Raw genomic sequence first — 12,832 nt, forward strand, 5'->3', positions numbered from 1 at the left:
AGTTCTATAGAGATTTATACAGTACCAGTGGCACCCACGACGATAATGGAAGAGAAAATAGTCTAGAGGAATTTGAAATCCCACGGGTAACGCCGGAAGAAGTAAAGAAAGCCTTGGGAGCTATGCAAAGGGGGAAGGAAGCTGGGGAGGATCAGGTAACAGCAGATTTGTTGAAGGATGGTGGGCAGATTGTTCTAGAAAAACTGGCCACCCTGTATATGCAACACCTCATGACCTCGAGCGTACCGGAATCTTGGAAGAATGCTAACATAATCCTAATCCATAAGAAAGGGGTCGCCAAAGGCTTGAAAAATCATAGACCAATCAGCTTACTGTCAGTTGCCTACAAACTATTTACTAAGATAATCGCAAATAGAATCAGGAACACCTTAGACTTCTGTCAAGCAAAGGACCAGGCATGATTCCATAAAGGCTACTCAACAATAGACCATATTCACACTATCAATCAGGTGATAGAGAAATGTGCAGAATACAACCAACCCTTATATATAGCTTTCATTGATTACGAGAAAGCGTTTGATTCAGTCGAGACCTCAGCAGTCATGGAGGCATTACGGAATCAGGGTGTAGACGAGCCATATGTAAAAATATTGAAAGGTACCTATAGCAGTTCCACAGCCACCGTAGTCCTCCACAAAGAAAGCAACAAAATCCCAATAAAGAAAGGCATCAGGCTGGGAGATACGATCTCTCCAATGCTATTCACAGCATGTTTACAGGAGGTATTCAGAAACCTGGATTGGGAAGAATTGGAGTTAAGAGTTAATGGAGAATACCTTAGTAACTTGTGATTCGCTGATGATATTGCCTTGCTTAGTAACTCAGGGGACCAATTGCAATGCTTGCTCACTGACCTGGACAGGCAAAGCAGAAGAGTGGGTCTAGAAATTAATCTACAGAAAACTAAAGTAATGTTTAACAGTCTCGGAAGAGAACAGCAATTTACCATGGGTAGCGAGGCACTGAAATTCGTATGGGAATACATCTATTTAGGGCAGGTAGTGACCGTGGATCCGGATCATGAGACTGAAATAATCAGAAGAATAAGAATGGGCTGGGGTGCATTTGACAGGCATTCTCAGATCATGAACAGCAGCTTGCCATTATCCCTCAAGAGAAAAGTGCATAATAGCTGCGTCTTACTAGTACTCACCTACGGGGCAGAAACCTGGAGGCTTACGAAAAGGGTTCTGCTCAAATTGAGGATGACGCAACGAGCTATGGAAAGAAGAATGATGGGCGTAACGTTAAGGGCTAAGAAAAGAGCAGATTGGGTGAGGGAACAAACGCGAGTTAATGACATCTTAGTTGAAACCAAGAAAAAGAAATGGGCATGGGCAGGACATGTAATGAGGAGGGAAGATAACTGATGGTCGTTAAGGGTAATGGTCTGGATTCCAAGGGAAGGGGGCGGCAGAAAGTTAGGTGGGCGGATGAGATTAAGAAGTTTGCAGGGACGACATGGCCACAATTAGTACATGACCGGGGCTGTTGGAGAAGTATGGGAGAGGCCTTTGCCCTGCAGTGGGTGTAACCAGGCTGATGATGATGATGACTTGTCAATGATATTGGATGATAGTTTTCTGGGGAATTCAAGTCATCCACTACTGCACTACTCCAAGTTTTCATTTTACTAGTTTGCTAATACCCTTCCTTCTTCATCTTGTGACTGGAAGTTCAAATATAGGTTTATCCTATTTTCCAAGTTGCATTTCCCATTTAGCTTGATTGTGAAGACTTCTACCTGTAGCATTTCTGACAGTACAATCCCCACTAAGTACTTATGTAATTCTTGTCTCGAGCCAAGATGGCTTCTGTAGCAGAAAACATAAAGTGAGCGGAGAACAAAATCACCCCAGTTTCCATATTTAAAAATAAAGCCAGGAACACTTGTCACTTCGAGTCGCCGTGATTCCACTCAAATTCAGAGAAAAATTGCATTAAAAACACTTTGTTACTTGCCCAGGCAATGTTCTCCGTGGCTTTTACAATTGGTGCACAGGCAAGGTTCTCCGTGGCTTTTGCAATTGGTGCACAGGCACGATGTGCTCCCTGGCTAAAAGCAGTAGATACAAACTCACGTAAGGAAACATATCGCTCTGTCTCGGCATCATTCATTTAAGGAGAACTTAGGAATGAAAATTTCACGATTATTTTGCTTGGAAAATGCCGGCCACCAGGCAAAAGTTTGATCGTTATATCTGATATGCAGTGAATAACATTGTTACATATGGGCTTTTTGTTCATAGCCTTAATGTATAAGTTGACACTCTTAAGTCGGCTCATCGTTATAACCAATGTATCGTTATATGTGGTATTGCTATAAGTGGAGTGCACTGTACTTTGCTCAAACTACTCATCAATACAGGAGCTACAGTGTCTCTGATGAAGAGCACCATGTACGAAGAACATTTCAAGGTTTTTCCATTGTCTCCTTCGAGTCTCCGACTCAAGAATTGTTCACAGCAAGAAATATTGCATTCAGGACATTTTTCCGTGGTCGTCAAGTACCCCAATAAGGATGCAGTAGTGACATTCTATGTCACGAACCGGGATACTTCTCTAGTGAGCTTAGACACCATTAAAACTCCAGGAATCAACATTCAAGGATCTTCACTCACTTGTCAGCAAGTGCAATAAATTCCAGCTGAACCAAGCATCTAGTCATCGGCTCTACTGCACAACGCTCCAGCAGAATGCTCTCACCGGTTCTCAGGACAAGTGGGACTTGCAAAAGGCTTCAACCATGACATCCGCCTTCGAGCTTCAATGCAACAAGTCTTAGCAAAACTACACCCTCTACCTCTGGTAGAGAACACAGTACTGAAAGCGCGACGATAACGTCATAGCTGGTGTGTTGTCACGCCTTCCTGTTCTTTCAGAGACTGAGTAAGCTCGAGAAGAAGAAATAGTGTTGTTCATTACTGCATGCGTCACTAAGAAGGAGTTTCAAACAGCAACACAGGTTGATCCTGTTCGTCAAGTCTTAAAAGACAGAACAGTCAATGGGTGGAGAAATGCTGCTGATCTTCTGCCAGAACTATAACCATATGCATGATTGCAGTCTGAATTATCCTACGTGGATAACCTTCTGCTCCAAGGAGAATGCATAATTCCTCCAGCTTCACTGTGAAACTTCTCTCGTTCGCTCATGAAGGTCATCTGGGCATTACTAAGACACAGCTTAGACTCCCGAGGCATTTACAGGTGGCCTCAGATGGACAGGCAAGTAGAGGAACTTGTTCGTAGCTGCTTTATGTGTCAGAAAGCAGATAAGTCTGCCAAACCAACTGCTGCTCCATTCCAACCTATTGAATGGCCTCTCTGGCCATGGAAAAAAAGTGACCATAGACACCATTGGTCCAAGTGATCAGGCTCCTCAGCATGCTCGCTTTGCTGTAGTCCAGGTAGATTATCACTTCAAGTGGCCTGAAATTGGTTTCATGTCTTCAGTCATTTTGCAGCTGTCATGCGCTTGCTCCTCTTGGTTTTCAGTCGTGAAGGGTTTCCTGATGCCATTACATCTAACAAGGGTTCTCAATTTGTGTCGCATGAATTTTGAAACTTTCTGAAAGAAAGAGGAATCAAGCATTTCTTGTCCTCACTGTACTACCCTCAGGCAAATGGCAAGGTAGAAAGATTCAATCGCATGCTGAAGGAATACATCCAAGTAGCCCTTCTCGAGACGTGAGCTTACCTCTGCAGTTCTGGAGTACCTAGCCATTTACAGATTTTCACCACACATGTCGACAGGTGTCTCTCCAGCCATGCTACAGCATAGTCGTCAACCTCAAACAGAGTTATATATGGCACACATGGCTCCCATCAGCCCAGAGTTTGCTTCCGCTAAGCTTCATCAGGAGGTTAGAGAACAAGTCATACAAAAGCAGCACAAGACCAAGGTTTATGTAGACCGAAACCGAGGAACAAAACATCCCAAGCTGCAACCAGGTGACCTTGTCACGGTGAAAAACTCCAGGAAGACAAGTCTCAAGTACCTTGGCTCTTTCAGAATTCAACGGCCTGTAGGCCAGAGCACATTTCAGCTTGAAAATGGCATGCGCTGAAATGCTTCCAAACTGGTGAAATATTCAGCTTGGCAAAACTCTCTTGAAAGCTTAAATGAAGAGAGTTCAGCAACTATTCATCCCTTGATGATTTTTCACCTTTTCTTCCAGTTTCTACTGTTACAGGTTTTCCTATGGCTACACACACTCTATTTCTGCCTCCTGTTTCCCCCCCGCAACCAAGTTCATCTTCTGCAGAAGAATCTGCTGAGCTTCCATCGCAACATATGCCTCCTGCAGGATCTCAGGACAGTGATCCTCAGCATTTCAGCTCACCTCCTAAGAACAATGCTTCTAGTCCCACTCGACAACCAGAACAAGTGCTCCATAGGTCTACATGACATGGACAACCCCCAGTACGGTTTAAGGATTATGTCTCCAAGTAGCCCTATTGCCTTGGTTATCTCCTACAGAGGTAACCCTCCCATACAAATTCGGCTTTTATGCCCAAAGTCCCTTTTCTCACATACCTGTTAGGTAAATAGTATCCACACACATATCCGCAGCATAAACGTGCACTACGCACACATTCAAATCCATGACGGCCACAGAGCTGTCATTCTTGACACTGAAGAAATGAGCCACCCATTCGTGTTGTCCAAGAGGTTATATGCATTGCCTTTCTTTTATCATGTATTGCGTGAATTTTCTTCTATTATCATCTGTTGTGCAATATAGTTGAGTGTACATTTTCCATGTTTTTGTGTTTCATGCTTGCTTTCTTCCAAAAAGAAAGGGGGGAAACTAAGGATGCCTGCTGTCGAAAAAAAAAAGTCTGAAAGGTACACATAGTACCTGAATTTTCAAATGTATAAAGATGTTTTCATACAGCATGCATTTGAGTGTTACAGTTCTTACATCCAGGGAAAATACGGGGAATGCGGAAGATGGAAATTCAAGACGATGAGCAAAACGTGAACAAGGTGTGATATAGTCACAACTCATTTTCAAGTTAAATAACATATTGCATGTAGTGTCACAATTTTCATTGCATTTCTTTTTCCATTTGTCCTACACCACCTACATATGTGTAAATGATACATGTCCATAAGTGATACAATTTGCAAAATTTATCCACTGTATAACTGCTTACAATTCTGCATTTTCTGTCAGACAGTTGAGTGTCTTTCTTTGCTCTTGCTTTTCTTGTGTGTGGAGAGTGAGTGGCATATTTTATTTGAAGGGAGAGCTTATGCGATATCCTCAGTTTCTGCTTCGTAATGGCTGTGAGCGCTAGCACCACTCCGCGCCGAACATTGTTCCCTGCCATGCTCCCTTTCCTCTTTGCTGAATAAACTCGGTCTTTGTTTGGCCCCCATTGACGCAAAGCTCCTTTGTTCTGAGGAGTTCCACGTCTCAACCATTATGCCCACTACGTAGGCCTCCCCTCAGCCAGTGTCGTACTGACACCACTACACTACATGTTCTCACCCTTGGCTGGCTTGTCCAGGCTTACTCTGTACCCAGGCAGGCTCTTGAGCAGAAGCTGGTAGCACTGCACACAACAAGGTTTGCAAAACATACTGTTACGTATGGAAAGACACAGACGAAAGAGGCTATTTACAGGCTGTTTACACTGGAGCCAGAGAGCCAAGCCGACGCTCGCGCCAAGGGCACAGACCCACTTCGTCGTTCTCGCGGCAGCTCGTCTCTTGAGCATCTCACGATAATATCATAATACTATTGTGAAATGCCACAATTAATGCCCTAAGAAAGGTTTTGTGGACTGCTGTCATGGTGACAAGTCTGGCAAGCGTGTCTTGCCCTCTTTCAGCACCACAATATTGCAGAGGCCTACCTTTGTTTCGTGTTCAAGTTGGATAAGGTGGTCGGTTGTTAAACCCCTTTTTGTACCATAATTGTCATGTTTCGAGCGTCAATGTCAGTTGCACACTTACGATACTTTCATAGGATTTTGCCATATAGCCAGTGAGGACAATAGCTACTGGAAGAATCAGGCGGGGGATTTTAAGAATGACATTATTACTGCGGTTTCCCACTCCTTCGGCATAATCAAATTCTTATTTTATTATCATATGAAGAAGAGCCTCAACAGATGCTTTTGACTGGTGAACAAGCATTGACCAATGGATAAAGTCAAGATCCACTGCAATCTTTCTGCCATATTTAGTTTCCAAGGGCACAGTTCACAACATAGTGGGTAATGATGATGAGAGTGATAACTGCAGGTTAATGCCATATGCAGTGTCCAGGACTTTCCATTTAAAATATCTAAAAACAGATGTGAGCAGAAAGCAACTAAAATTACAAATACTCAGTGAAAAATATGTTGGTGTACCTCAGTTTTAAGTACACATGTTATTAGACAAAGTAAAACATTCAATAATTTGCCCTCTTTGGTAAGCTTTAGCACCACCCCGAAGAGTAAAGTGAGCGTTACAATCTCCTACTAAAAGAAAAAGGTCCGGTAGCTGTTGTGTTAACTTTCAAATTCTCTGACCTGTGCAAGAGATAGAATGTATTCTAAAGTGAACAAATGGCGACAGACCTAAACAGGAAGACTGTAATGGCCACAGCCTCGAAAGTGATTTGCAGTTTAAATTGTCATGTAGAACTTAAGGCTTGTCTGACTACAGCAAATCCTCTTGATAATTAGCAAGTGTGTTTGTGGTCTTTTAGACAATTTATATCTCTGAAAGCACCAGCATTGTTTACATGAACATCATAATACTTGCAATCTTTCGCGCCATTACTGGGATCATATCACTCTTAGTGCGCTTGAGAGAGTGCCGATTGTTGGGTGTCGACCTCCATTGCTCCCCCAAAGGCAATGGCGGGATAGGCACTCAGGCGCACACTGCAGGCCTCGGACTTAGCTTAGGGCCCTTCCTTGAAAACGATGGAGCAGCATTGGCTGCTGCCACCAAGAGGACAAAAGAGGGACCACTGCATGCACCCCAGTAGTCTCTTGCGATGCTGGTCCCCCGTGTGCCACATGTAGGCAAGGTTTTTATCCTTGGGGGAAAAGCCTGCATGCTCCTTTAGAAGTTAAGCTTTCTTTGATTACAAGAATACCTTTTATCACTCTGGGCCCGACCTCAAGTAGGCACAATGAAAGGTTCCATCACAGTTGTCAGCATCACGGTCGCATAAGCACGTGCCAAGCAGGTTTGGCACAGGTGAGCCTGCCTTGAGCAGCTTTGAGAACTATTTAAAACATTGTCGAGAGTAGGGTACACATGAGTAAGTTTTCATTTCAGCTCGCAGCTCTTACAAACTTTGTACATCCTCAGTTGGTGCAGCGCTGATGCAATCTCCTACCTGGACAGGGTCAGGCTGCTTCCCTGCCATGCACTTGAGGGCAGCCACCCGGGTGTAGAAGGCTGCCTTGCGCCCCAGGCCCAGCTCCAGATAGAGATGGGCCAGGGAGCCATACCACGACACCTGCAGCACACATTCACAAATGAGATGCAGCTGCTGCTCTCGATAATGCTGCAGTCGCTTCTGAGGCTAGACCCACCTATCGAGTTGATACAGGTTAGCAAATGACACATTACGATGTGTGACACATACCACCACCTCAGTGTAAGACATCACAGAGGCAGACAAAAAATACAATGGCTATAAACTGTCATGTTGTAGTGATGGTGAAGTGCCAAAACTGTGTGCCAAGATAATATAACTGACATTTGGGCAAGCTGACATAGCTTCATCTTAATAAACAGTGCAGAAAAGACATGGACAGGAAAAAAGAAGCAGCATCTGTTTCGTTGCTTCTGTGTGCGTCTTTTCTACGTTGTTTCTCAACACTCAAGTTTCAATGATAGCAGCCATCAGTTGTTGAATGTGCCTTCAAGACTATTTATACCATTCTAGAGCTGTTGCATTCCAGACTTAACAACCATATACCATACATTATGCATGCAATCAGATTAGGCAAAGTTCTTGCTACGAATCAGTGAGATTGAATATCCTCTAGATACAGTAGATGCATGTTGCACCAACTGGGGCTCACAGTGCTTCCAGACTGCAGGTGACAGCAGCACCAATCCAGGTTCCAGCCCTGCTTCTACTTCTTCCTGATATTTCTGCCTTTCGCAAGCTTCTCCTCCTCAAAACTGGACGACACCACTACAGGATCAGGGCGTGTGCCTAAAACAATGCACAGAATGGTGGTCCTGTCTATGATGTTTTGATAATCACTGAAGTTGATGATCGTTCCTTACAAGTGTAAAACAGCAAATGTTATTCCAGAGTTTAAGACAAGCAACAGATCACTGATTACCATTTATAGACCAATTTCTTCTGTATCTAACTGCTGTAAGTTTCTGCAACATATTATACATAAATGCCTTGAGTATTTAATTAGTCATATCATAAGAAGCCAACAAACACTGACACCAAGGACAACATAGGGGAAATTACTTGTGCTTAATAAATGAAATAAAGAAACGCTAAATTAATGGAAATGAAAGTGGATGAAAAAACAACTTGCCTCAGGAGGGGAACGATCCCACAACATTCGCATGTGATGCTCTACCAATTGAGCTACCGCAGTGCTGTTTCCCCACTCACTTTTTGAGTATTTATGTTTGCTAGCAGAAACCTGGGAGTGTTAGCCAGCGCCACCACTCACAAACCTTGGCAGCGGATATGGAAGATCCTTTCTGCCATATGTGTCATGAGAACGTGATCTTGTTGGGTGAAGGCAACCGGTAAATACTCCGCTTGTTTTCGCAGAGCCCATTTTCCCACTGTGTACCTCGCTCAGGTTTCCCGTTGTCGGGCCCTTGGGCCCTCCTCTGCAGCGCGCACGGGGGAAGCCTTTGAAACGCGCGCCCTAACAGCACTCGTCGCATGGAGCATGCGCACCGATCGCGTTATCATAAGAACTCGCGCAAGGGCTGCCGGGAAGGCGGCTGCCCGATAAGAAGGCAGCGGAGATGGCACTCTGGGCTTTTTTGGGGCGTGGGCATGGGGAGGCGCTGGTGGGGCGTGGCCCGTCTAGGTGTTTTTCCGAGCGTGCTGCCGAGCGTGGGAAAAGCGTTTTTGCATTGTGTCCGCGTGAAAGAGTGCTCTTGTTGTTCGCTTTTGGGACTGTGTCTGCGTGCCTGGTTCGGTGCTTGCTTTCTTCACTTTATGCATTCTGTTATCGATCGAAGGATTGTGGTGGTTGATGGTTTGAATGGTCGTCTTTCGTCGCTCCCTTTTGCTTGTATATTTTATTGCCTCGCTGCTTTGATGCTTGCTTCTTTGCCTTGTTCTTTTCTGCTATTGGCCGCGACACTGTGGTAATTGTTTGAGTGCTTCATTATATCGTAAATTAAAGCGGTTTCCATTCTTTACGCCACTGGTCCTTTGCCCTGCTGGTCATGGCTCGCGGACCCCCGTGAGCAAAGGCAAGGGGCCTTCAATTGGCACCCAACGTGGTTTTCTTCTTTCTTTCTCGTCCTTTCTGTGATTGTTCTGGAGTACGCTTCCGCACCACAGGGACCACGAGGACGGGAACAAGGGAACCACCTCCATCTCGAGGCAGCTGGCAATTCCCCCTAGGCCTACTTGTTTCGCTCCAAGATCGGGTCCCACAGCTCATGCTTCTGTACCCAACTGCTCTGACCTGCATAAGCTCAATCAACACATTTATTCCACTTCTCACTCTTCTTGCGCCCTGCTATTCCATGCCATCCTGCCTCCGCAGAACCACTTGACATTGCTCAACCATTCCATCAGACCACTTTGCCCGTCCAATTTCAATGCCAAAGATGCACTGCTGGCATTTTATTGCACCTATGTTCGGGTAAAGTCATGAAGGGCGCGGTTAAAAATCATATTCACGAAACCGCCGCTACATTGCCTGATAAAAAGGACCAGGACGCGCCCGCACAAGTTATGTCCAGCATTATTACCCAGCTGACCGCACTACTCGAGCATCAGACAAACATAATGCGAGCAGCCAGTTTCTGTTTGCAGCTCACTGTGCCTACATATGAAGGCCACACTGACAAGAAATCGGTGACGGACATCCTTCAGGAAATGCAAGATTACTGCAATGCGGAAGCCATTACGGATTGCGTTCTTCTTCAGCTCGTTTTGCCCGTCACCCTGACTGGGCCCGCCGCCAGTTGGCGTCATCACCAGTCATTTCAAAGTTGGATGCACTTTGAGCAGCTACTGTGAGCAGAACTGTATTCAGGCGGCGATGTTGGCAGAGCTCATTTACCAGCCTCCATCCCCGCCTCAGGCCTCCCTCAAGCCGTCTTGCGCGTGGCACGGTTCTCTAATAGCAAGCTCAGGGAATATGGTACAACCTCCAAGGACGCTGGATCCATTCATCCACCGCACCTTTGCCAACCAAGTACCGTTCCAGCCTCCGGTTCAGGAGCCTGCAACAACGCTGCAAGGCACTCAGGGCACTCAGGGCCACAGCAGGCCTGTAGTGGCTGCCATCCAATCAGGTGCAGGAGATACACGCAGGAGCATCCCAATCTGCTTCCAGTGCGGAGGACGAGGCCACTACAAAAGCCAGTGCCCGAGCCCCCCCTGGCTCCCGCCAGCAGGGAAACGACAACGGCCGGCGGTGGTGAGCAGCTACCAGTCGCCGGCCAACGACCTACCGCACCCCGAGGTCCCCTCGCAACATGCAGGCTCCGGAATGACCTTTCCGGCAGCAGCTGACCCTCATGAGGTGTCACTCGCAACATCGGCGCCACTTGCAGCAGCCATTCAAAGACTACGAAAAGCCGGGTGTTTTGGTCGTCTCACCATCCTGCTGCCACGATGCTGAGCTGTCGATAACCTCGGCAGCGGAGAGGGGGAAAGAAACAGCTCCTCACACTCGTATCACTACCGGCATCAACGGTAGTAGTTGTACTGGTAAAGTGTCACCTCCCCGCTCGAAGGCCCAGCATCTCGGACAAATGGTGAGCGCTTTTCCATCCACCTTCAGTCTTCTTGATGCCCACACCTCGAAAAAGCACCATTGGTGATGGTCAGAATAGCCGGAATAGAAGTACCTGCTATTTTAGACACCGGCTTGGCTGTTTCCGTTTTCGGCAATCGTGTCAAAAGCACCTGCGAGATGAAACGTCTACAGTTACGAAGTGTAAACACGACCCTTCACATGGCATCCGCTCACGTTGAGTCCACTACGTCAGCAGCATGGTTAACGGTTACGATCAATGATAGAAAATTCAGGCAACGCTTCCTACACCTTCCAGGACTTTCTTGTCATGTGATTTTGGGCCGTAACTTCATAGCCAAAGCAGGAATCGTGCTCTATTTCTTTAATGGCACCTGACTCCAGATGAAGGCCCCTCGCCTTCGCTCAAGGGGTCCGCGAGCCGTGACCAGCACGACGAAAGACCAGTGGCGCAAACAATAGAAACCACTTTAATTTACGATATAATGAAGCACTCAAACAATTGCCACAGTCTCGCGGCCAATAGCAGAAAAGAACAAGGCAAAGAAGCAAGCAGCAGAACAGCGAGGCAACAAAATGTACAAGCAAAAGGGAGCGACGAAAGAACGGCCGTTACAAACCATCAACCACCACAATCCTTCGGTCCATAACAGAATGCATAAAGCGAAGAGAGCAAGCAAGCGCCGAACTAGGCATGCAGACACATGCCCGAAAGCGAACCACAAGAGCATCTTAAAACTTTTTATGCGCAACCAAACAGGGACGAAGAATAGGGGCAACACAAGGACGAGCGCTTTCTAACAACTTGTTTTATTTTTGAAGAACTACCTGCTTAAATACCCACAGATCTGCACGATCTAGTCAACAGAGCACACCTATAGCGCATATGATACCCGCTGATCTGCGCGATCAAGTCAAGAGAGCACGTCAATAGTACATACAACACTTGTGATAAAAAGACGTGGACAAAAACCACCCGGTCAACCTAAAAACAGCAAGGTGCATAAAACAACCACTTACAATAAAATTCGTTAAAGATGTGATGATAGAAGCGAATTTTCTTTATCTAACAATGAGACAGAAGGATGGCTGATGCAGTTTTCTTTGTTTTTCAATCCAGTGTGCTTCCACGATTTCCCTAGCGGTTTGATTCCTATGCCTATACAAAATGTCTGCGCTAGTAAGACAAAGGGAGCAATCATTTTCTTGGCAATGCATTGCCAAATGTGTACTAGGGCTCCCTTAACCCCGTGTTAATGCATCTCGCAGTCTGCCCTACGTACACATGACCACACGTCATAGGAATCTGATACACAACGTTCTTCGCGCAATCAACAAATTGCTTCTTGCGTGGATGTTTAACACTACATTCTTTCTTTACATCATACTTACTTTTGAACTTCTTTTTAACCTTACAACACACACTACCTATTTTGTTTTTTGCCGGAAATACCACTTTTACTGCATAACTACCAGCCACCTTTTTAAGTCTGGGTGAAAGGCCGTGCACATACAAAATCACTGAAACCTTGGAAGCTACATCCTTCTGCCTTTGATTCTTTGTGCATTGTCCTTTATCCTTTTTAGGTTCTTTCATTAGTCTAGCGCACGACGCCAGCATCACAGCGAGCGCGTACCCAGCCTTTCTCAACCTATCAACTTGCTCGATGCCGTTCTTCCACCGTTGCACCACCTAGTAATAGAAGGCGTCCCTCTGGCACTTCCCTTTTCCCTTCCCTTTAACGTGAAGGATTTTCGCGACTGGTGCAGACAGACAAATATTGTGACTGAGACTATATGGAACGATGTTCGTCGAAAATTGCCGAAGAAGAAGAAAAGGGAAGTGCCAGAGGGACGCCTTCTA

At 45.7% G+C, this 12,832-nt stretch overlaps 1 protein-coding gene across 7 annotated transcripts in view; it reads right to left on the bottom strand.

The window, feature by feature from the left end:
* The window catches only part of brun (trafficking protein particle complex subunit brun), a 747,330-nt gene that overhangs the window by 513,046 nt on the left and 221,452 nt on the right, over positions 1-12,832 (bottom strand). For all 7 annotated transcript variants that reach the window (XR_012829487.1, XM_075698272.1, XM_075698271.1 and 4 more), the window contains exons 8-9: positions 7,371-7,493; positions 5,520-5,583 (exon numbers count right to left, since the gene is read on the bottom strand). Coding sequence is in view for 6 of the 7 variants with exons in the window: in XM_075698272.1 (XP_075554387.1) it covers positions 5,520-5,583; positions 7,371-7,493 (187 nt within the window). In the remaining variant the exon portion in view is untranslated. The remainder of the gene's footprint in view (positions 1-5,519; positions 5,584-7,370; positions 7,494-12,832) is intronic.

The sequence above is a fragment of the Dermacentor variabilis genome, chromosome 7 (genome assembly GCF_050947875.1).
Source record: "Dermacentor variabilis isolate Ectoservices chromosome 7, ASM5094787v1, whole genome shotgun sequence".
Taxonomy (NCBI): Eukaryota; Metazoa; Arthropoda; class Arachnida; order Ixodida; family Ixodidae; genus Dermacentor; species Dermacentor variabilis.